The sequence below is a fragment of the Acomys russatus genome, chromosome 27 (genome assembly GCF_903995435.1).
Source record: "Acomys russatus chromosome 27, mAcoRus1.1, whole genome shotgun sequence".
Taxonomy (NCBI): Eukaryota; Metazoa; Chordata; class Mammalia; order Rodentia; family Muridae; genus Acomys; species Acomys russatus.
Window position 1 is genome coordinate 12930462 of NC_067163.1, and position 23661 is coordinate 12954122.

Below are 23661 nucleotides of genomic sequence, written 5' to 3' on the forward strand. Positions count from 1 at the left end.
TGCCTCCATCCCATCCCCCAGGGCTAGGATTGCAGATGTGCCTCCATCCCACCCCCCAGGACTAGGATTGCAGATGTGCCTCCATCCCACCCCCCAGGGCTAGGATTGCAGATGTGCCTCCATCCCATACCCCAGGGCTAGGATTACAGATGTGCCTCCATCCCACCCACCCCCAGGGCTAGGATTACAGATGTGCCTCCATCCCACCCACCCCCAGGGCTAGGATTGCAGATGTGCCTCCATCCCACCCCCCAGGACTAGAATTGCAGATGTGCCTCCATCCTGCCCCCCAGGACTAGAATTGCAGATGTGCTGCCATCCCTGGATTGTTACATGGGTGTTGGGATCAAAGTCAGATCTGTAAGCATGCACAGCAGACACTTTACTCAAGATAATAGCAAATGGGTATGTGCGTCTGACGTGACAGAAGTACAGTGTCTGAAGACTGAAAACTGCTCAGTCTTCAGACTCCAGCTGTTAATTTAAAGACATATTGCATTGTGATCCTTATCTTCAGCAGATAACCTCTCTCATTACACTTCAATTATCTGACCAATGCTCCTTTTATCAATTGCATCTATCCAGGGGAAATATTTTTATTATGAGCTCTCATTTCTTCTTTCAGTCTGGGAGTTTAGAAAATCTAAGGCAGCATGTTGGAGCTGAATTATACACATATACATGCGCGCGCGCGCACACACACACACACACACACACACACACACACACTGAAAAGTTAAGCTAAAGAAATAAAGAGTTTTGCCCAAGCAAAACACAGGGCCCATCACACTGTAAATGCTCTGGGAAAGTCAGGCTTAGGACAGACACTGACTTCTCTTCCTTTCTAACTATATGAAAGTCTCACTTTCATCTTCCTCAGCTCTTCCTTCTTGTTGCTTTTTGTTGTTTGTTCGTTGTTGGTTTTTGTTTTTCAAGACAGTTTCTCTCTGTAGCAGCCCTGGCTGTCCTGGACTCACTTTGTAGACCAGGCTGGCCTCAAACTCACAGAGATCCCCCTTGCTCTGCCTCCTGAGTGCTGGGATTTAAGGCACACGCTACCATGCTCAGCTCTTGCTGCTTTCTGCTAAGGTCTTGTTTTCCCTTCATAAGTTCCTTATGTCTTATGTCTGCATATAAGAAAAGTCCCTTGCTGACTCAACTTGGCCATTCAATTTAAAATAACATATGATGCAATATTTCCCTTCGGTGGCTGGTACATAAATGAATAAGGCCAAACCCACACCCGAGAGATCTCATAGCCAAAGAGTGTAATAAAACCTTAACCATAACCACATAGGCACAATTGACTAAGAGGCACAAGCAAAAGGGAAGCTGAGAATGGCTTCTTTGGCTTGCGATGGGATTGGGTGGATGGAGCGAAGAGGTTAGAGGAGTCAAGGGGATGCAGGAGGGGTAGGGTGAGTGCTGGTTACAGACAATCACCCAGTACATCACCCAGTACATCAGAACCAGGAACAAGATGCCCATAACCCTGCCAAGTATAAGAGAGCCTTGCTTGTCCACTGATTGACTTCCCAACCCATGAGAAAACAAACTGCAAGCTCACACAGCCACTGGGCAGCACATCTTTGTATTTAAACGAAGTACTTTAATTTGGTTTAAGCATCGTGTGCCTTCGTGGAGGAACAAATTCTGGTGCTTTGTTTGTCTCACTGGTTCTTGGTCTTCTTATTTATTTTCTCTTGCAGCACCTGGATTTAGGAATGCCACAAGTGCCAATCTGTCGAAAATCTTTAGAACATGGACCCCAGCATATGCCTCCTTTGATCAAACAAGTGAATGGATTGTTGATTGCTTGGATAAAAGCTGAAAGGTGAGTAAGAAAAATCACATGTTAGAATGGAAGTGTCACATCAGAAGTACATACCCATGTCCTATTATTATCCTGAGTAAACCCCAGCAGAATTTTCTCCCAAGACTGCAGTGCCTGTTTGATCAGGATTGAGTCCAGTTCTTGGTAGAGACTGGCACTGCTGCTCTGTAAGGGGGCCGTTCGTTCTCCTGGGACCCGAATACTGCAGAGACTGCTCCACACCTGACTGCTCGGAGCTTTCGTGGACAGCAGGCTGGAGTTCAGTGAAGATTCTGTGTGAGTCCCTAACTGCTTCACTTCAGCCCTGCCTCTGCTTTTTTGCACACAAGCCCCTTCTTCTAGTATCAGAAACAGCTGGTGGGTATGAGTGTGTACATGCATGTACACGTGTGCACACATATTTAGAGGCCAGAGGTTGCCCTAAGATGTGTTTATCAGTTGCTCTCCACCTCAGTTTTTGAGGCAGAGACTCTCGCTGAACCTGGAACTCAATGAGTAGGTTTGTCTGGCTAGCCAGTGTGCCCCTGGCATCCTTGCCAGTGACATTACAGAAGTGCACCAGCTTTCTCTGTTTCTACATGGATACTCTTCCACACGGGCAAGATAAGCACTTGCTCACTGAGCCATCTTCTTATTTTTAACTAAGGTATTTTAACTTGCAGATAGCTAGATTTTTTTTTATTTAAATTTATTTTATTTTTAATTTATTCGCTTTACATCTAGATCATAACCCCTCCTTTTTTGTCTCTTCCTAGTCCCATCCTTCCTCCCTCTTTCTCCCTCCCTCCTTTGCCTAGTGCTCAGAAAGTGGGAGCCCTCCTCCCCTACCAACTGACCCCAGCCTATCAAGTCTTAAAGGACTGCCTGCACCCTCTTTCTCTGTGGCCTGGCAATATTTTAACTAAGTATTTGACCCAAAGCTTAATGTATAGGACTTGTTTAATGAAAACTTGATGCCTAAGTAAACTTACAATGGAAAACAAAAGTCAAAAGTAAAAATAGCCTTTTTTATTTTCTGGATAGTTTCTAATGTCTAAAATTAGACCTTAATCCCATTCTTCCTTTATCCTTCTCTTCTTCGCACCCAGCTTACTGTCAGACAGACTAAGTGTTTGGGTATCTCATGGAACCCAAATGCTCCTCTGTAAACCAGAGCCCATCAACAAAGTTAATGAAATTGTTTTTCTTTCTACAATTTCTGTCTGATGCAGTTCCAGGCCTTGCTTCGTTCATCCACATCACATTCTCTCTTGCTTGTTTTAGCCCCTTCTCTTGAGCTTTCTGTCCCTTTTGCTCTGTTTGCCAAACAACAAGGATGAAATATAATCTGGGGGCTGGGAAGATGGCTCAGCAGTTAGGAGGGCATATGGCTCCTGCAGAAGACTTGGTATCAGTTCTTGCCAGATCGTCTCAGGCAGCCCACAGCTGCTTGTACTCCATCTCCGAGAGCTTCAGTGTCCTTTTGTAGCCTCTGTGGATACTTTGCTCCTTGGCCCATGCTCATACACAGATTCATACATGTATACATAAGTTAAAAGAAAATAAACCTTTCCCACAAAATACAATTAACACAGAGTTTGGGAAGCTGTTTTCTGTGGCTTCCCCTGAGCTGTGAGCCTCATTACCCTTATAGAGAGTGTATGTGTAAGGGTCTTCCATTGGGGTGGGGGAGCAGGAAGTTCTCAAATAGAGGCTGAGCTGGTTATTCTGCAGGACTCTCTACAGTAAGCAGAGACTCTACTCCTTAAATGTAAAGGTTTCTAAATGAATACCTTTTCCTTCAGCTAAGAGTCAAGCTTTCTTCGTGTTATCATTTTTAAAGTCACCTGTAAGAGACTCGTTTCCAGTTTAGCATGAAGAGTTGGGAAATGGAAGTCAGGTGCTGCAGATCAGCTCAGAAAAGTCTACATTAGGCTCACTCAAAGTAAGGAGAGAAGCTCCTGGGATTGTGTTAGCAGTCACACAGTGCATGCTGTCTAAAATGTGCTTGAAAGAAAAAAAAAAAACAAAGAAACAAAGGTAAGAAGGGGAGAAGGAGAAAAGGAGAGACAGACAGACAGCAAACACTGTCTCTCATTTCCCTTGGGAACCACCCTACTTCCCTGCCTCACCTGGAAAAGGCGACAGCAGCACCAGGAGAAATGTGAGGAGGAGGCAATAGAGCTTCATGACTGAAGACTGGTCAGTTGCAGAGAGGCAGAAGGACTTGAGCTCAGTGCCTTATATAGGTCCAAGTGCTGGCTCCTGGGTAGAAGTCTACCCGAGCTAGATTCCCAGTAATTACAGGTATGAAACACAGAGCACCTTACCTCTCTTGCCAAGGAGTGGCCCTTTGAGAGCACACTCAGTGTCACTTACGCAAATGTGGGATTTCCTCCTGCACTGGACACCAAGAGAAGCTCCCTGCCTTGCTTCTTTAGGTGTACGGGACCCAGGCTGCGCTGGGTCAAACTTATCAGTTACAACTTGACCTTACATGACTGTTGCTCAGAGCTTTAACTTGGCCATCTCAGAGTCTGGCAACAGGCTTAGGTCCCAGTGGGAACTAGTTTCCCATAGACCCATCTGGGCTTGGGCACACTCAGCTGCTAGATGCAACAGGATGTGAGCCAAGTCAAGCTTTACCAGGTCAGAACATGGGCCTAGATTCATAGGCTTCTCCAAGTTACCACACAAGGGTGAAAATCATTTACTACTAAAAAACCTCTAGCAATTCTCCATCCACCCAATGTGGTAGGCATGGAGTCAGGTAAGGGTGCTGTTTCCTCTCACAGGGAAAGTAGTAAGTTGGCAATGTCTTGTCTGAACAAGTCTCCCTATGCCCACTGAAAACAGTGAGTGGGTGGTTCTGGCCACCAGGTGATGGTGCCATGCAATTCTATGGACCTTGATAGCCTTGAGGTCTGCAGTTCTTGGCTTTCTGAGACAATGTGAATATAATAGGTGAAAGGTCAAGTTGCTTCTTGGATTCTGAGAATCCATAATAGTGGCAAAGCACTCCTCCCACCATCTCCCTGTTGCTCTGGGTGGCATCAGTTCTGAGGGAGGGCGTGTGGCTCGTGGCTGAGTGAGATCTCTTGTATAGCCCATAATCCAGTTGTTCATTTTCAACCTCTAAAAGCATTGGGAGGAATCAGAACACAACTCATGCCAACAACTGAGAGATGAGGACGTTCTAAGGAAAAATAAGTTCCATTAATCATGATATTTTTTTCCTCTTTACGGGAAGATTAAATAATCAAGCAGGCAGAAATCTATAACTTAAAATCAGTTTTGACAAAGGCTGTCGTGAAGTTCCAAGCAAAGAAATTTGAGGCTGGGGAACAAGGAATTTAGACACACACTATCCCCACCACTGTGCTCTGAAAACCCATGGTCTTGGCCAGGGTAGAGGTATCTTTAGACTGGCATACAGTAGAGATATTTTTTTTTTAATCACACACAATAAGTGTGCGTTTTTGTGGATTACTGTGTACTATTTCAGTATATGCATACAGTTGGCAATGATCAAGTCAGGATAGTTAGCATATCTTCAAATTGCATATATTTCCTATATTAAGAGTAGCTCTACCCCCCCCCACCCACCCCCGCATTAGCTCCAGTGATACTAATATACAATAGAAACAGTGGAGACCAGGACTTAATTTTCTTATCTTTTTGTTTAAACACTAAATTCTCCCTACCCTCCTCACCCCTGCCTTTCTCTGGTCATTATTAGCCTACTCTGTAATTAGAAGCTTTCTTAAACATAACTGATGATGGATCTACAATCATGGTTTAATCCAAAGAGGAAGTTTCTGATGGATCAGGGAACGGCAGGGCTGGGTCAGGGTGCTGTTGCAAGTTACAAACAAAGCCGTGTCTGAGGCTAGAGAGTAGCCAAATGCCATCGCACCCCTTTTTGGGACTTTATTTCCCTGTGTGATGCGGGCTTGTACTGAAAAGCAAGCTCACTCATCCTCGACATGAAGATGTTTCTTCCAGGCCACGGAAGCACATACAAAAAACTGAACGTGGGAAGGTAATTGTCTGAAAACGTGCAGCCTCAATTAACTCTCCATCCCTCTCTGTTTGCATGTTCATCTCATGTTTGACCGACAGTAAAAAGCAAATGTATTAGTTTTCTCTCTGTGTGGCAAAGTCCTTTGGACAGATCAACTTGGAAGAAAGGTTATTTTGGTTCAAGGCTCATAGATTCAGTAGGCACCCCGGTTCTGGGGTCTGGCACAAGCCAGGACATCTTGGCAAAGGAGCATGCGGGGAGGTAAAGTCAGTCACCTCTTGGCAACCAGGAAGCAGAAGGGAGGGGTGTGGTATGTGGACACCCATGGTTGTGATGTGTGTCCAAAGACCTAGCTTGATTCTATTAAGCCTGCTTGCAGAAGGGCCCACCATTGCTCAGAGCAGCCGCAGGCTAACCAAAACTCTAATGCTTGTCTTTTTGAGGACATTTAAAATCTTTGTCAAGCCAAGTATGGCAGTGACTAGCCTCTAATCCCATCCACTCAGGAGGCCTAGACCGGAGGGCCATTGGAACTACATAATAACTTTGAGGCCAGCCTGAGAAATTTAGGGAAACCATGTCTCAAACTGGTGTATATGAAAAGGAGTTGTAGAAGAGGGCCTTTGGTTGAAGAGCACTTAGATAGCACACACTAGGCTCAAGGTTCACTCCCTAGTATCATGGTAGATTTCGTTTATTATTTTTTCAAGACAGAGCTTCTCTGTGTAACCATGGCTATCCCAGAACTCACTCTATAGACCAGGCTGCCCTTGAACTCAGACACCCTCTTGTCTCTGCCTCCCAGAGTGCTAGGATTAAAGGTATGTGCCACCATTGCCCAGCGAAAGAAATTATTTAAAAATTCTGAATCACATAACTTCACCAAACTTTTTCCTAATTATCTCATCATATCCTTCTTTAGGGAAACTTCCCTCATATGTCACAGTCCTACTTATATACAGGAAGAAGTACTCCTTAATTTAATTTAGAATCTGGCCAATATTTATATACCTCCCATTTTTACAAGTAGGATCATCTTAACTATTGTTTTTTTTTCCCCAAGTCATTTTAAATCTAAACACACACTTTAAATTAGGCTAGTATGATTACTTATTTGTAGACTTCTGTTTTGCTTTTGAGCAAACAGTCTTAAGGAATTCCTATAATGGAGGGCAGAGGCTTTATTGGGCTTAGAGGTTGAATGAAGTTAGTGGTTCCCACATAACTTGCTTAGCATTAGCTCTAACTCATCCTGTTTTGATGACTCATCTGCTTCCAATTGCTGTCAAAGCAATGTGCTGTCATCTAAAGATCCACCCATACAAGTGTGAATTTCCCATAAAGACCTGTTGCAATCCCACGGAACAGCCAGTAGCACTTTCCTGGATGATGTCTATCCTGTTTTGAACTCTGTGAATGAGAGAGGGCTTGATAATGAAGAAGAAGAAGGAGAAGGAGGAGGAGGAGAAGAAGAAGAAGCCAAGATGATCTGAGACATATGAGAAAGGAGTGAAGGGGAGAAGGAGGAGGGGAAAGGCGAGGGGGAGGGGAAGAAGGAGAGAGAGAGGAAGGGGAGATGGGGGAGAGAGAAGAGAATAAGGAGAGGGAGAGGATGGGGGACAGAAGAGAGAGGGGGAGGGAAGAGAGAGGGAGAAGGAGGGGAGTAGGAAGGGAAGTGAGAGAAGGAGGGAGGAGGAGAGGCAGGAATTGCCTCCCTGCCCCCTCTGCTTCCTTTGAGGACAAGTACCTCAAAGAGATGGTGACATCAGCCTAGCTGCTGAGGACAGTGGACTGTCTCTTCAAGAACTCTCCTCCCTGCAGCTCATACTGCTCTCTTTACATGGGCTAAGGTCACTTCTTGTGCCTCAGCCTGGAAGCCCACACAGCGATCATAAAGAAGGACCCCTCGCCAAAACATGGAGATGAGGTTGCGCAGCTTTTGGAGTGAGCTCAGGCGTAAACCTTAACCTAAAGGAGTTTTAGTTTCCTGGGAGCTTCCTGCTGTAGGCACAATAGTAACCTACAAAGCTTGGAGCTTGGAGAGAGCAGACTCACTGCCCTTCTCTTTTAAGGGGAGATAAAGACCACACCCCCACATCTCTCACCTACACCTGAGGAAAGCAAATAAGAGTCTGTGCCCGCATAGGCAGTGGTCAGTCTCCAGGCAAAGGGAAAGTCTACTGGTGGACTTTCAAAAAGCAAAGTCTTTCATAGATACAATTTCTGGAAAATAAGGTTTCTCAGCATGATGATGTTTTCAGTGTTTCTTTTAAAAAGTCGTTTTCCATCTTCCTTCTTTTCCTAATGGGGTGGGGTGGAGGCACAGAATGTTGTGGGATGTCACATAGGGCCCTGAACTATAAGGAGGGTGGTACTTCATGTCACACTCTGTTGCCATCATCTTAGCTTTCCCCCCCCCCCCTCTTAGCTTGACATCGTGCAAGTAAAGTGCAGGGAGGCAATGGAGCAAGCGCTTGGGAGGCTGGACATTTCTGGAGACAGAGCCACTGGCTCAGCCCAGAGGGCAAGGCTGGCCTGGCCACTCTGAGCATCTCAGGAGCAGCTTAGGGACCTCAGGATCCAGACTGGCGATAGTCATGGTTACAGCTGTGACCCCAGCTCGGCAAAAAAGGATGCTCTCAGTGTGGGCCGACCTTGGAAAGTGCATGTATTTATCCCAGAATGTGTGCACAAGTGTTAAATCTCTGGCTGGAATGCCAAGGGTCCCTGCAGCAGTCAAGGAATCACCTCTAACTAGATGTGACCATGTAAAAAGGCTGAAAACCACCAGAGTTCTTAAAACTCTTACAGGGGCCTGGAAACATCAACGCTCAATACAACCCCTGAAATGGGGACTCAGTGTGTGGAGAGTTGGGCTCAAAAGAGAATTACGCCATTTTCATGTGACTCTCCAGATAACTCCATTGTTAACGAGAATGACAATGCTTCTAACTTTCACTTTTCTTTCCTTCGAAGTGAAAATACAGCAATTGAGGGCAGCAACAGAGTGAGAAATCAACTATAGAAAAGCATGGAACTGGGCTGACCACCTCACCTGCACAAAACATGAGCAAAAATGTCAAAACCTCACTGTCAACATTTTCATTTAAAGTTAAATTAAGGAGCTGAAGAGATGGGTCAGTGGCTAAGAGCACTTATTGCTCTTGCAGAGGTTTGGTTCCCAGCACCAATATGGTGGCTAGGTTATCTAACCCACTCACTTCTAATCTCCATGGTCATATGGACAGACATGCAGGCAAAGCATTCACACATGACATGAAAATTAATAAGTCTCGAGCTGGGCATGGTGGTGCACGCCTTTAATCCCAGCCCTCGGGAGGCAGAGGCAGGCAGATCGCTGTGAGTTCCAGGCCAGCCTGGTCTACAAAGTGAGTCCAGGACAGCTAAGGCTACATAGAGAGACCCTGTCTTGAAAAACCAATAAATAAATAAGAAAGTCTCATAATAAAATAAGTAAAATTAAATTCAAATGCACATGAAACTAAAACATTTAAAGAATTAAATATTAGCATCTTTGTAAGAATCATCATCATCTTCAAGATGCCACTGTTGGATTCCAAACTGATACGTCTGCAACACAGCTCCTACACCTACACCTACGGCTCAGGAAATGTTATGAAAGAAGAGTTGGAAAGGTTGTGAGAGCCAGAGGACCAGGAAGAGTTACAGGCAATTAATGGCTGCTGAGAGAGGCAGACTCAATCTTCTCCAGGAATGCACCCCCTCACACGTTATCCAATTCCAAGTCATTCGCTCTGAAAACACACACACGTGAGCAATATTAAATGAACCCAGCAGGCTGTATTTATATATACATATGTGTATATTTATATAAAATAATCAAAGAAGGAGTCATGAATTTTAGGAGAAGTCACAGGAAGAGTCATGCAGGGAAAGGAAGAAATGGAAATGAAATAATCACAGTACTTACATAGAAAATTCTAAAGAAAATTTAAACTATTTTTTAAAAAGAAGAATCAACATCTCTAGATATAGAAATGTTTTTGTTTCATAATAATTTATCCTAATATTTCCTTGGTCTGCAAAATACCCTTTATTCCCTCATAGTGCACTGTCTGGCCCTTTAAAAAAAAAAAGTAACAAAGTTGCTCAAAGTATGTGTAGATGATCTAAGAAATTAATCTGTGAAAATGCTGACCAGAAAAAAATCAAATAATTAATCAATATATTTCATTAAAAATTATTGTTTTCCAAATTTTTAACAACTAAAATAGCCTTTTACCATTTAGAAGCCTGTGTTATTAGTCCCCTAAAGCTTTTATTCTTGTTACATTTTACAAATTACAAATTATTAGTAAAGAAGAAAGCTTTTTATCTGCTTGTTCTCACCATAAGTCCCTTCCCCTGATCCTTGCACAGATCCCTGTATTTTCGTTCAACACTGAGCTTAGTGAGGCTGGCTCTAGTTTGAAGGTGTCATTTAATCCTCGTTCACAAACCTGCTGGAGAGGAAGGACTCAATTTCACACCTGAAAATCCAGGACTTGGGAAAGTTAAGAGACATGGAGGTTAACCAACTACTAAGTGACGGGGCTGTCACTGGAAAACAAAACCAGCCTGTCTTCAAATTCTTTGCTGCTCACCCCCATGCAACGACCAAAGTATCTGGATAGCTTTACCCCCCACTTTTCTACTGCACAAAACTTGAAGGGTACTCTAAGTAACACCAGCCTTACCTGGCACTGCCATGAACCCCTCCAGTGCTCTGAGACAATGGAGAGCCAGGATGAATTTGCCAAGAATAAGATTGCAGGCTACTGCCATCTTGTGGTGAGGCTCTGTCAGTGTCCCCTTAAGGTGAAGGCCATCCATGGCTCCCTATCAAGTCGGGTGACCTCCATCTTTGGGTCCTCACACCATCACATCAGAAGTGCTAGGATTACAAGCTTGAGCCAACATGCCTAGTTTTATGCTGTGCTGGGGATCGAACCCAGGGCTTCATGCATGCTGATAAATGCTCTACCAACTGAGCTGCCTCTCCAGCCATAATTCAACATATTTTTATTCAGATAACTATTACTTATCTCTGGAAATTCCATTTCACCCTTTACATGTTTTACCTTTATCTCCATGAGCATTTTTACCCTAGGCCTTGGGCATGCTTACAGTGACTCGTTTACACCTCTGTTGTCTAATTCTCCTGTCCTTGGCTTCACTGAGTCCACCGTAATGCATGACTTTTCTTCTAGTAGTGGACTGTGTCCTTCTCCTGCTTCTCTGCCTGTCTGGTAGTTTCTTTGGGATCTAGCACAATGGACAGCTTGAGTTGGTGAATGATGGATTTGACCATCTCCTTTGAAGGCGAGCCAGGCTTTCTTCTGCCTCAGATTTAGGTTTTTGTAAAGAGCTCACTAAGGGCACCATGCTACTTCGCGATGATAGAGCGCTCTCCCCACTGTGCTGGTGAGAATGCATTTTCCAGGCCTGTGTTCTCCCGAAACATCCACACACTTACTTCCTTTCTTGTGCTCTCGTGTTTCTCTGGCCACATGATGTTTTGTTCTAAGTCATCACTCACCCTAGGACTGAAGTCCCACCTTCCTCTCTGGTGCGGTTCTCAAACACTGTCTTCATCGAAATCCCTCTCCTCTTTTTCCCACCTCTGAAGGGACTAAGGGCTGTGTCGTAGTATCTGAATTGTTGTCTCAAATGGCTCCATGCTGCAGCATTGCCTGCTGGTCGTGTGACTTTGCCTCCCAGTGCCCCTTCTGTCTCTCTGTCTCTGTCTCTGTCTCTGTCTCTCTGCCTCTGTCTCTGTGTCTCTGTCTCTGTCTCTCTCTCTGTCTCTCTCTCTCTGTCTCTCTGTCTCTCTCTCTCTCTCTCTCTCTCTCTCTCTTTGTCTCACTCTGTCTGTGTATGTGTGTGTCTGTTTGTCTTTCTCTCTGTCTGTGTGTGTGTGTCTGTCTTTCCCTCTGTCTCTCTCTCTGTGTCTCTCTCTGTCTCTGTGTGTGTGTGTCTCTCTCTCTGTCTCTCCCTCTCTCTTTATATCTGTCTCTCTCTTCCTGTCTCCATTTCTCTCTCTCTCTCTCTCTCTCTCTCTCTCTCTCTCCTCTCTCTCCTCTCTCTCTCCTCTCTCTCTCTCTCTCTCTATCTCTCTCCCCTGCACTGGTTGTTGTTTAGTGTCTGAAAACAGCCTTTCACATCACCCTTTTCTGATGGAAGATGAGTTCCATAAACTTTGTTAGGCAGTGTGGTTCTGCCCTTGCTGGGAGCCCGGCTATCCTGTGTACCCTCTAACTGGGTACTGATGAGAGGGGAGAGGAACACTACCTGGGTATGCTAGAAGATCTAGAAAACACCAAATAAAATGAAAGTACCTCTAAGCTACATGAACGTCCATCAACTCAAAGGATACCTGTTAACTAGTTCCACTGTCAGGGTACTAAGTGTCTAGAATTGAAGATCTAGGCTATGCTGCTAAGAATTAATAATCATGCAACAAAATGTAGAAAGTAGCAGTGAGTGAATGTCCACAGATCAAAAACAAGTGAGGGCTTCTGGTAAGGGTGTAAGTAGGGACTGACTGTTTTCTTTAAGGGGTTGACTACTAGAAGTTTGACTATGCTCCAATGAGTATGTGGACTTCTGATTTCCTCTTCCTCCCCTCCTCCTCTTCCTCTTCCTCCTCCCCTTCCTCCTCCCTCTCCTCCTCCCCCTCCTCATCTTCTTTCCCCTCCCCTTCTTCCTCCTCCCCTTCTTCCTCCTCTTCCTTCTTCTCTTCCTCCTCTTCTTCCTCTTCCTCCTTCTCCTTCCTCTTTGGGGTGGGGGGAGGCAAACCTGGGAGGCCTGGGAAGTGAGTGTGATTGGAGTGCATGATGTGACACATTCTCAAATAACCAATAGAAATATTTTGTTAGAAACAAAAAACAAAAATGGCACTCAGAGAAAGAATAAGCAGGCTACCAGGATGAGACTTGATAGGCTGTGACCATATGGTGGGGGAGGAGGTCACCTTCTGCCACAGACCTAGGGGAGATGAATAGGGTGAAAGAGGGAGGGAGGAAGGAATGGGAAAATACAAGTGAGGGGAAAACAATTGAGATGTAATCTGAATAAATTAATTTAAAACAACAACAAACAAAAAACAACCAAGCAAGAGCTGTAAATAGAGGACTCGGTAAGAACCTTGTAGCGGGCGCATCTAGGTTAAGACTGCTCCCATTTGAGAAGCTTGCTGTTTTGAGGAAGATGAAACAGTAAGACAGACACAGAGTTGAGCAACGTGTGGGTAGAGTCCTCACCAGGCAGGAAGCAGGGGAGGAAAGGCCCTCAGAGCAGGAGAGCAGGGAGAGCCTGAGGAAGCACAGGTTCTCCTTTCTCTGAGCAAAGGTTCTCAAAGGACCTTAAGGTTGACCTGGAGTGAACTAACATTTTAGATTCAGGAAAATGAAATCCTGGGGTGAAGGCCAGAAAACTCAAAGTAAGACATAAGAAGGTATTTCAAGAGATAATGACTCCCTTTCAGTGGGGTATAAAATGTACAAAATATAGATTGCCTATGTATGTACACTCCATATATGTACACATATTTATATATGTGTTACATACATACACATCTACCGGCATCCTTGGCCCTTGGGAAATATCTTGTAGACCACTAAAGAGAAGCTGTTTTATTCAAATCAGACTGAGTCTAATGACTATCTTAGTTGCCCATGTGTTAACAATGACCAGAATTTTTCAAAAAGATTAAGCTACTAGGATTTTTTAAACAATATATATTAATTTAATTTCACTTTTATACACTCCCAAGAGGATTCCCCCCCTCCCCTCATCCCCCAACATGGCGACATTCTCATTTTCTTCCGGGCGTTCTACTTCTTCTTTCGGCGGCAGCATTTACGACCTTTGTTAGAACATTGACCTATTTGCTCCTCCTTGGCAAGGCAGTTAAGCACAGCACATCGGCCACCTCTTACTCGGCAGAAGAATTTTTGGAGGCCCTTTAGGATGAATCCATCCCCTGGAAGAGGAAAAATACAAGAATAGTTTAGAAAAAAAAAAAAAGAGTGTTAGGAAGACATTGGATCCAGCAAAGTATGCATTGCTGAACTAGTTCCGTTTCACTTTTGTTTCTTTTCTCTTTTCCTATGAAATCACAAGTTAAAGGTGGTCTAAGCAGGAAACAGATGATGTCTCTACGGGCTGCCCCACAGCCATGAACACACAGTGGCCTGGTCTCTAAGCCACACCATAAGAACTGGGGGTTGGGACCGCCATAGTACCATGCGCTTTCAAGCAGCTCACCCTGTCTCTTTCCCTCCAAACACCAGAGCCCATTAGAATAGATATCTATGGGTTTGGGCATCAGACTAAATTGTTCTTCGTTTCTGCCAGAATTAAAATTTCACATCAGCTTTCCCATGTCTCATTTGTAGTACTTCAATGATGAGGTGGGTGGGGCGTTGGCATCAGTGACACTAGTTAGTCTTCTAAGAGTAGGGCAGGACTGACCCAGAAGCCTGCTCTAGGGCCCTTAATGATTGTTATTGGAAAAAAAAAAAAAACATTGGGGATGTTCGGTTCCAGTCAACAACTCCAGCTGATTTCATGCTCACCCAGAAGAACAGAGAAGGGCAGACTAAATGACATACTATGAACCCTTTCCGCCCCTTATTTCCCAATCCATCTTACCCGGAGCAGGCACCAAGAACAACAAGAAGAATGCAAACAGCAGATAATGGAGCCTCATAGTTGACTGCTTCCCAACAAGCTGAGACTGGGCCAAAAGGTGTGCTTCTCCACCTATATAACGAGGGCAAGCCATGATTACAATTATTGCAATGTGACAGTGATGACGATATGAAATATTTCCTGACATGCTTTTCCAGTGTCTCTCACCGCAGAGAACACACCCACTCACTCAGGAGCTTACAAACCTGATGGGTGTAGTCAAGTCTGATGAGACTTTCTTGAGGTCCTCTAGGCCCTGGGCATGTTTCCGGATCAATTTCTGGCTGTGGGTACGGATAGGACTGGTATGGACAAGATATTTCTTTTCAGGGGCGACCCCAGGACATGTAGCTTGGAACTGAGTTGAATTGCCTTAGAATGTGATTGTATGCCTTCTGTAGCTACCTAAAAAGCATAGAAGTAACCTGGAAGTCCTCTGAGAACAAAATTGGTTCAGCTTTAGATATATTCAGAAGTGAGAGACAGAACTCAAATTTAGATAGTGAAGACAAAAGTAAACTTGGGCTATATTAAAAGGCCTTTGCTATAGGGGTACTCTGGTTTAAATGAAACCTGTCTTGATTTTCATCATTGACTGAAAACTACCTACATTCATGAGTGAGGGTGGTTCATTTTGTCAGAGAGGGGGGGGGAGGGAGAGAGAGAGAGAGAGAGAGAGAGAGAGAGAGAGAGAGAGAGAGAGAGAGAGAGAGAGAGAGATGGTGCATATTCATCTTCTCCCAAGCCAGAGAGGCTTTCAAAAACAGCACTGCAGACTTCCAGGGTCTCTTAAAGAAGGTCCTCTTGTTTGCCTCCTCCTGCAGTTGTTTACAGAATTTATTCATTTCTTTCATTATCATCTTCCTTCTATCTGGCGCCTTCTCAGAAAAATGGGAATAGGGCTTCCTCAAGACCCAGCTATTCCACTCCTTGGAATATACACAAAAAATGCTCTACCACACAACAGAGACATATGCTCAACCATGTTCGTAGCTGCTTTATTCATAATAGCCAGAACATGGAAACAGCCTAAGTATCCCTCAGTAGAAGAATAGATAAAGAAACTGTGGTACATTTACACTATGGAATACTATTCAGCTACTAAAAACAAGGAATTCCAGAAATTTGTGGACAAATGGATTGAACTAGAAATGATCATAATGAGTGAGTTCACCCAGAAGCAAAAAGAGACAAATGGTATATACTCACATATCGAGACACTAGCCCAAGGGGCATGTCCCATGAAAGATTTTACTTACCAGGAAAGTGGGGCAGAGGGGAGAACATCCTATTGGGACTTTAGGTGAGAGAAGCATGGAAGAATGGGGAAATAGAAGATCCAGAGGGTCCTGGAAACCTACAAAAAGAACATTATGACGGGCAGATCTAGGTCCTGGGGTCCTGCTCAAACTATGGCACCAACTAAGAAAAATATAGGCAGTAAACTTCAAACCCCTACCTAGAACTATCCGATGGACAGGACATTCTCCACCATTGAGTGAAGAGTGCGGTCTGACTTTCATACGAACTCTGGTGCCCCATTTTTGACCACGTCCCCTTGATGGGGAGGCCTGGTGGCATTCAGAGGAAGGATAACAGGTCACCAAGAAGAGACTGGATACCCTATGAGCATATACAGGGGGAGGAGGTCCCCCTCAGCCACAGACATAGGGGAGGGGAGTAGGGGGGAAGCGGGAGGAAGGGAGGAATGGGAGGATACAAGGGATGGGCTAACAATTGAGATGTACTATGAATAAATTAATAAAATATTTTTTTAAAAAAGAATTAAAGAACTCAAAATAAAGTAGGTTTGGAAAAGGAAAAAAAATAAAAAAATAAAAAAGGCCAAGGTTCAGTTAATTCCACCAGGTATAAATTCAGCAGCTGCCTATATACCTATTTTGCACTCATTCCATTGCCCATAAACCTACTATTTTCCGGCATTTGTCTCAATAAACCATCATACTTTTTCTTTTAAACTTCAACATTGAATTTTACATATTCAGTCCAGTGGCTTTTTTGCTTAGCCATCTCACTTGATCTTTGTATCGCGTGATCGTGGGGGCACATTTCTACCTTGATCACCGCCCAGAAGTCATTAAGCACACCCCGTGTTGGGACCTTTGGAACTGAGACTTCCCAAGAGTCAAACATGAATAGTGTTTGGTATTTGGGCTCTGTGTGCATCATTATTTCCAAGTTAGATGGTAGAAAACCCACTGAGATTGGCATGACAAGACAACACACTTTCCATTTTGGCCAGTCCTGGTTGCTGCTTTTAACTCTTCGTGGGCTGTCTCCTCTTTCTCCTACTCCCCAATCTTGCTAAAAGTAAAACATCTTTAAGAATTTGACAATCTTTCTCTTCCTTCTCCCGGCTTTGTGGTCATTGTCAATCTTTATCAAGCACACACTATATACCATACACGACGCAGAGCAATAAAATTGCATTAATTTCATTTGAGTCATCCAGTAGTTTGATAAAGTTATATGTATTTTACAGATAAGTGAGTTGAGGCTTAGATAAGGTGATAAAATACCACACGAGGCAGATGAGTACAGGAAGCACTGCTTAGAGGAGTGGAGAAAACAGGGCTGTAAATCATGCAGGCCTATTTTCTTCAACGGAATGAGATGATTGATGCCTGATCACCTAGAAGGCTGGAGTGGATGTTTCTGACAACCTGGTGATCTTTTTGCTATTCTATGGAGCCAGCCTTCCTGGCCCTTACAATATCTTGAGCACTGTTTTAGGCCCTTATCCTGAGCTTAGTCTCTCAGTGAACAGAACCCACCCACATGCTTTGCATCTTCCACCAATAGAATCTATCCTTACAAAAGAGGCCCCCCACATACTTTGCATCTTACACCAATAGAATCTGTCCTTTTGAAAGAGGTCCCATGTACTTTACACTGTCCACCAATAGAATCCAGACCTGCGCTTTTTACAAACCCTTCCTCTCTGGGCCCTAGGCCTGAGCTCTATTTATCAGCCAATAGAACTCATTCTTATTGTCAAGGATGGGTGCTTTGCTAGGAAGTTTCTATGTAGCTATGCCTAAAGCTTTGCTATGAGAATTGTAACAGGGAGATTTTCCTCCAAAAGTTTCACTGTGTTTAAATGTGCAAGAGAATGAAACCATAAGATCGGACTCGCTAGAGGTTTTGATCCAGTCTGAGTGATCAAGTCCAGCTGTACCGAGTTTTCTTTTTCTTTTTTTTTTTTATTTAATTAATTTATTCAGATTACATCTCAGTTGTTTTCCCCTCACTTGTATCCACCCATTCCTCCCTCCCTCCCTCCTGCTTTCACCCTATTCGCCTCCCCTAGGTGTGTAACAGAAGGACACCACCTCCCCCACCGTATGGTCACAGCCTATCAGGTCTCATCCTGGTAGCCTGCTTACTCTGAGTGCCACCAGGCCTCCCCACCAAGGGGAAGTGGTCTAATATGGGGCACCAGAGTTCATGTCAGAGTCAGTCGCCACTCTCCACGTAACTGTGGAGAATGTCCTGCCCATTGGCTAGATTTGAGTAGAGGTTCGATGTTTACTGCATATATTGTCCTTGGTTGGTGCAGTAGTTTGAGCAGAACCCCTGGGTCCAGATCTGCCCGTCATGATGGTCTTCCTGTGGGTTTCTAGGACCCCCTGGGTCCTCCTATTTCCCCACTCTCCCATACTTCTATCACCTAGGATCCCAACGGGATGTCCTACATCTATCCCAATCTCCTGGTAAGTGAAGACTTTCGCGAGTTTTCAATCTTGGCTCTTCACCTTTTGCTCCTCTGCCAGCCATAGTACGCGCAGGGACCCCGTAACAGGTGAGGGTACCGGTAGAGAGGAGAATTCGTGGTGACACATGGCAAATGGTGATAGAAGACATGATCTGGAAAGAATTAGGATGAAGATTTCCTACTTTTTTGTTATTTGATAACACATGCATTTGTGTATTATATTCAATGTATTGTGATGGACTCTGTCCCCATTGTCCTCCAGTTTCTACTCTGTCCCCTCACTATAATTCTCCCCCAGTTTCATATGTTTCTTCTTCTTTTTTTTTTTTTTAAATCACCAAGTCCACTTAGTACCAGTATGTTTATGGGTAAATGGCCATTTACAGGAGCATGGGTGTTCTCCTAGGGGCCCCAGCCCTGGAGATAATTGACACACCCTTCTCCTGTAGCCATCAACTGCCAATCACACTTCAGCTCCAGGTGGAACCTAGTGGCTGCCTCCCCGACACATGCTGAGACTTTGTCTGGCTTGATCTTGCAGTCTTTGCTTAGGCAGTCACAGCCGCTTTTAACATGCTCAAACTAGTTTAAGAACTTAAACCTTAGCAGGGATGTAGATGTTTCTGTCATAGTTTGCAAAATCACATCCAACACCCCCCACCATGGGGGGCAGTGGCTGACTCTCAACTCTTAAGGCTGAAATAAAGCAAGAGATAGTACATCAAAGTCTATATAAGGTCACCCAAAGGACATTCTGCTATACATCTAGCAGGGATAGGACCATGCCCAGTGGGATGTGTGCACAATAATGCATCTTTGTTCACACTGTTAACTCTCGCGTCAGATCCTCCAACTGGACTTCACAACCCAGCTCCAGAGAGACCTCACCATGAAGCAGTTCTTGCCAACACCCTACACATTCTCTAAAAGAAAGGCATAAATGTTTTTTATAAAATGATCTTGAAGTCAACTCATTCATAGGCTGGGGACTGGAATCAAGAATATCATGTGTCCAAAGGCAAAAGGTGAGGCCCCGGGGATTATTTTATTTAATTATTTATTTTTTAATATGTTTTAATTGAAATAGAATTACATAAATTCCCCCTTGACTTTCCTCCCTCCGGCTCCTCCCAGCTACCTTCCCTTGAGCCCCACTTTCAGGTTGGTAGCCTCTTTTTTTTTTTTTGATTATTGCTATTATTATATATTACACACATATATGTGTTTATGTGTGTGCACAAATATGTAATAAATACAACTTTGTGAATTTGTTTTTAAAGTCCAACTAGATAGTGGTTGGTTGCTGCCTACATGTGAGTGCACTTAGTGCACATCCAGGTGTATTTTTCCATGCTGGTGATTATCTCACCCCAGTCATAATGGCCAAGGTCAAAAGAGCAACCAACAGTGAATGCTGTGATATGTATGGGAAATGAAAAATGGGGGGAAAGAAACTCTTGTTCACTATTGGTGGGAACACAAATTGGTAGAGCCACTTTTGATATCAGTGTGGAGAATCTTCAAAAAACAAAAAAATAAATCTACCACATGACCCAGATATACTACCCTTGACATATGCCAAATGGTATGAAACCCTACTCCACAAATAATTTTGTAGACGTATTTGTTGCTGCTGTATTCACAACAGCTAAAGAATGGAAACAACCTAAAGGTCCTTCACCAGATAAATGGATAATGAAAATATTGCGCAACACAATACTATTTGGCTAACTAAGTGTCTTAGTTACTTCTCTATTGCTGTGAGGAGACATCATAACCAAGGCAATTTACAGAGGAAAAAGTTTGTTGGGCTTACTGTTTCTGAGAGCGAGTCCATGACCATTATGGTGAGGAGTACAGCAGCAGGTAAGCAGGCATGACACTGGATTTGTAGATGTGAACTCACATGTGACCCCACAAACATGAGGGGGGGAGCTACATAGGGATGGATGGAATTTTGAAACTCCAAATCTAATCCTCCAAAACACACCTCCTCCAACAAGGCCACATCTTTGAATCCTTCCCAAACAGTTCCACCAGCTGGGGACCAAACACTCAATCATAATGAGCCTTTGGAGGGTATTCTTATTCAAATTATCACACTAAGGGTGATGAATACCTTTTCAGGTATTTCTTAGAAATTTTTATTTCTTCTATTGAGAACTATCTGTTTAGATCCCTAGCTCATTTTTTTAAATTGGGTGGTTTGTTTTCTTGATTTTTTTTTTTTTTTTTGTTCTTTGTATATTCTACATACTAATCCTCTGCCAGAAATATAATTGGCAAAGTTTTTTTTCCCATTCTATGAGTTTCTTCTTTAATTTATTGACTGTTTCCTTAGCTGTGCAGAATCTTTTAGTTTTATGATGTCTGGGTTGTCAGTTGTTGGCCTTAATTCCTTGGTTAATGGAGTCCTGTTCAGAAAATCTTTTCCTACATCTATATCCTGTAGGGAACTAACTTTGTTTTCTTCTATGAGTTTTAGTGTTTCAGGCTTCAAATTGAGATATTTGATGTAATTGCATCTAATTTGTGCAAGGTGGTAGATGTGTGTCTAATTTCATTCTACTGCAAGCAGATGTCCAGTTTCTCCAGCACCGTTAGTTGAGTGTGTTGTCTTTTTTTTTTTTTTTTTTTTCTAGCATGTGTTTTGTTTGGTTTGGTTTGGTTTGGTTTGGTTTTGGTTTTTGGCTTTGCCTCTTTGTCAAATACCTCTTGGTTGTAGTTGTAAGTTCTCATGTTTGGTCTTCTATTTAATTCTACTAGTCTACACATGTGTTTTGTGCCAGTACAATACTATTTTCATTACTATTGCTCTATAGTGTATCTTGAGGCCAGAAATAGCAATGTCCTCAGTCTTCTTCTTCTTTCTGCAGGGAGGGTATTGATTTGGTTGTCTGGGGTCTTTTCTGGTTCCACATGAATTTTAGGATGCTCTTTTTTTATTATTATTATTTCTGTGCTGTGGAGAATGTCGTAGTATCTTGATTGGGATTGCATTGAATCCATACATTTCTTTTGGTAGAATGGTCATTTTCACAATATAAATTCCACCAATCCATGAATAAGGGATGTCTTTCCATTTTCTAGTGTCTTTATCAATCTGGTTTTTTTTTGTTTGTTTCCTTGTTTTGTTTTGTTGTTTTTTTGGTTTTTGTTTTTGAAATTTGAAGTTTTCAATGTAGTGGTCTTTCACATCCTTGGTTAAATTTATCCCAAGATATTGTATCGTCTTTGATTCTAGCATCTAAGCACCATGAGTTAACTGGCTGCGCAGCTTGGGAAGTCTTGGTGCAGCTGTAATGGGAGTGCGCCCTTGGTCTCTCTCGGTGTATTCACTGGTGCTGTACACAAAGCCTACTGGGTTTTGCAAGTTAATTTTGTACCCTGCTATTTTGCTGAAATTGTTGATTTTTTTTCCCAGATGACTTCTGGTGGAATTTTTAGAATCTTTTATGTATAGTATACATCATATCATCCGCAAATAAAGATAATTTGACTTCTTGTTTTTAAATTTGTATCCCCAGGGGTTATTTTTAACAGGATGTCTGACACAATCACATAATCAGAGCTGGTTATTGAAATTAACTTATTGGCTAATGGTGCAATGAGCAAGGGTGAAACACTGCTTGTTTGTGATGGCTGGTACCCAAATCCAGCCCTGCAGCTGAAATTTTTTTTTTTTTAATTTGAACTTTAATGCTTTTTTCCTGCCCCAAATGATGTGAAGATGGTAATTACAACATGTGCTGTAAAAGTAAAGAAACTGTAGCTTTTGAACTCAAATTTGGAGGCTAAGCCATCTGCCTAGCAGACTGTTATGCTAAAATCTTTTTTCTTACTTGAGCTCACCTTTTGTTTTTATGTCCACCTTTCCACCTAAGGTTCAGGAGCTCATTTTCTCAATGGAGCGACCACTGGCTATAAGTGGGGAAGTATGAATGAGAGAGATTTAGGAACTGAAGAAATGCCTCACAGCCTCAGTAGGCCACAGAGCCATTCTGGCTTTGAGAATTTACAGCTAATCCCCTTATAAAAGTGTAGGCTGCAGCATCTTTTGTTTTTTGTTGTTTTGTTTGTTTGTTTTTCTTTTTCGAGACAAAGTTTCTATGTGATAGCCTTGCCTGTCCTGGACTCCTTTTGTAGACCAGGCTGGCCTTGAATTCACAGCGGTCTGCCTGCCTCTGCCTCCCGAGTGCTGGGATTAAAGGCATGCGCCACCACACCCAGCTGGCTGTGGCATCTTTGATGCTGACGCTGAAGAGAAATCCAGTCACAGGCTCTCACCTTCTCTTCTGTATGCTTCCGAGCTTTGTGGTTCCACCTGTTAGTGATCAGTGGGTCCCCTCTACAAAGGTTAGATAGTAAGGGACTTTTAGGTTTTGCTAGACACACAATTTCTATTGCAATTACTCAACTTCACAGGTATAGTGCAAAATGTATCAGGAGCAATAACCAAATTCCTATGGCTCTGCCCCAATAGGAACACTATCTACATCTGGATTTAGCTGGTGCTGTAGGTTGCTGGCCTCTGGCATACATTCAGGAGAAAATGTGTCTGGTGCGCAGTCTCTGCAATGGCATCAGTGGTCTATGCCACCTGGTACCTATGCTGTGTGCTCTGTTCCTTTGGATCAGGGCTGGCCTCACTGGCACTGTACTGACAGAGCTGTCTTCGCAATCCTTTGCACAAACATAAGGACCTGAGTCCAAGCTCTAGCACCCACATAAAGGCAGGGACAGTGCCATATGCCTGTAATCAATCAATCTTAATGACCATCAGACACACCCACAGCCAGAACCATGTTTCAGCTTTTCTCCAAAATATACTGAGGTCTGCCTTTTAAGGAAAAGGTTGGGGCGGGGGGGGGGGGGTTGAGAAGTGATAACCTGGCCTCCCTCTCAAGTCCCGCCCATTTTCTGCACCAGCAATGGCATGAAAGTGCTTCCCCTGTCATGAAGAAACAGTCTTTACCCACAGGGAAAAGCCTTTTTCTTCACACTTTTTATTTCTACACGGCGCCTCTCTGTGTGTTTTACTTCACTTTAGTTAAGTATATCAGGCGTCATATTATTCTGACACCGCACATTTGATTTACTATTTCCTGAATGTCTGAACTTCCTCTGTTCAACTTCCTCAGGAAGACACATCCGTTTTAGTGGCTCCTAACTGGAAGAATCCGGTGTCACCACCTCAAATACACAGAGAGAGAGAGTAACCAGTGTCTTAAGTGCCCCAGCAGACATGAGGTGAGATGGGGAAAATACCAAATGCATTCATAAGGCTTTAGGAAGTGAGGAACATCTTAGCGATGAGGGGACTATTTCCTTCATCAGTGTCACGACAACTGTGCTACGCTGAAAGGCAAGTGC

At 43.5% G+C, this 23661-nt stretch overlaps 2 protein-coding genes across 2 annotated transcripts; both read right to left on the minus strand.

Moving 5' to 3' along the window:
- Nucleotides 1-1588: 1588 nt before the first annotated feature.
- LOC127210005 (beta-defensin 4-like) lies at nucleotides 1589-4164 on the minus strand. Its single transcript, XM_051169676.1, has 2 exons — nucleotides 3946-4164; nucleotides 1589-1827 (listed from the first exon to the last, which is right to left on the minus strand). Exons 1-2 carry the CDS (start codon nucleotides 4001-4003, stop codon nucleotides 1694-1696), a joined length of 192 nt encoding a protein of 63 aa, XP_051025633.1. The 5' UTR covers nucleotides 4004-4164; the 3' UTR covers nucleotides 1589-1693.
- A 9497-nt stretch (nucleotides 4165-13661) lies between these two features.
- Nucleotides 13662-14620, minus strand: LOC127210274 (beta-defensin 14-like). Its single transcript, XM_051169965.1, has 2 exons — nucleotides 14514-14620; nucleotides 13662-13842 (listed from the first exon to the last, which is right to left on the minus strand). The coding sequence occupies exons 1-2, from the start codon at nucleotides 14569-14571 to the stop codon at nucleotides 13694-13696; spliced, it is 207 nt and encodes a 68-aa protein (XP_051025922.1). The 5' UTR covers nucleotides 14572-14620; the 3' UTR covers nucleotides 13662-13693.
- Between the last annotated feature and the right edge of the window lie 9041 nt (nucleotides 14621-23661).

What these genes read in the sequence shown, in the direction of transcription:
- LOC127210005 (XM_051169676.1), bottom strand. Translation starts at nt 4,003, where the DNA reads ATGAAGCTCTATTGCCTCCTCCTCACATTTCTCCTGGTGCTGCTGTCG. An exon ending in GCTGCTGTCGCCTTTTCCAG is followed by an intron (nt 1,828 to 3,945) that starts GTGAGGCAGGGA and finishes CTCACCTTTCAG; the next exon opens with CTTTTATCCAAGCAATCAAC.
- LOC127210274 (XM_051169965.1), bottom strand. Translation starts at nt 14,571, where the DNA reads ATGAGGCTCCATTATCTGCTGTTTGCATTCTTCTTGTTGTTCTTGGTG. An exon ending in GTTCTTGGTGCCTGCTCCGG is followed by an intron (nt 13,843 to 14,513) that starts GTAAGATGGATT and finishes TTCCTCTTCCAG; the next exon opens with GGGATGGATTCATCCTAAAG.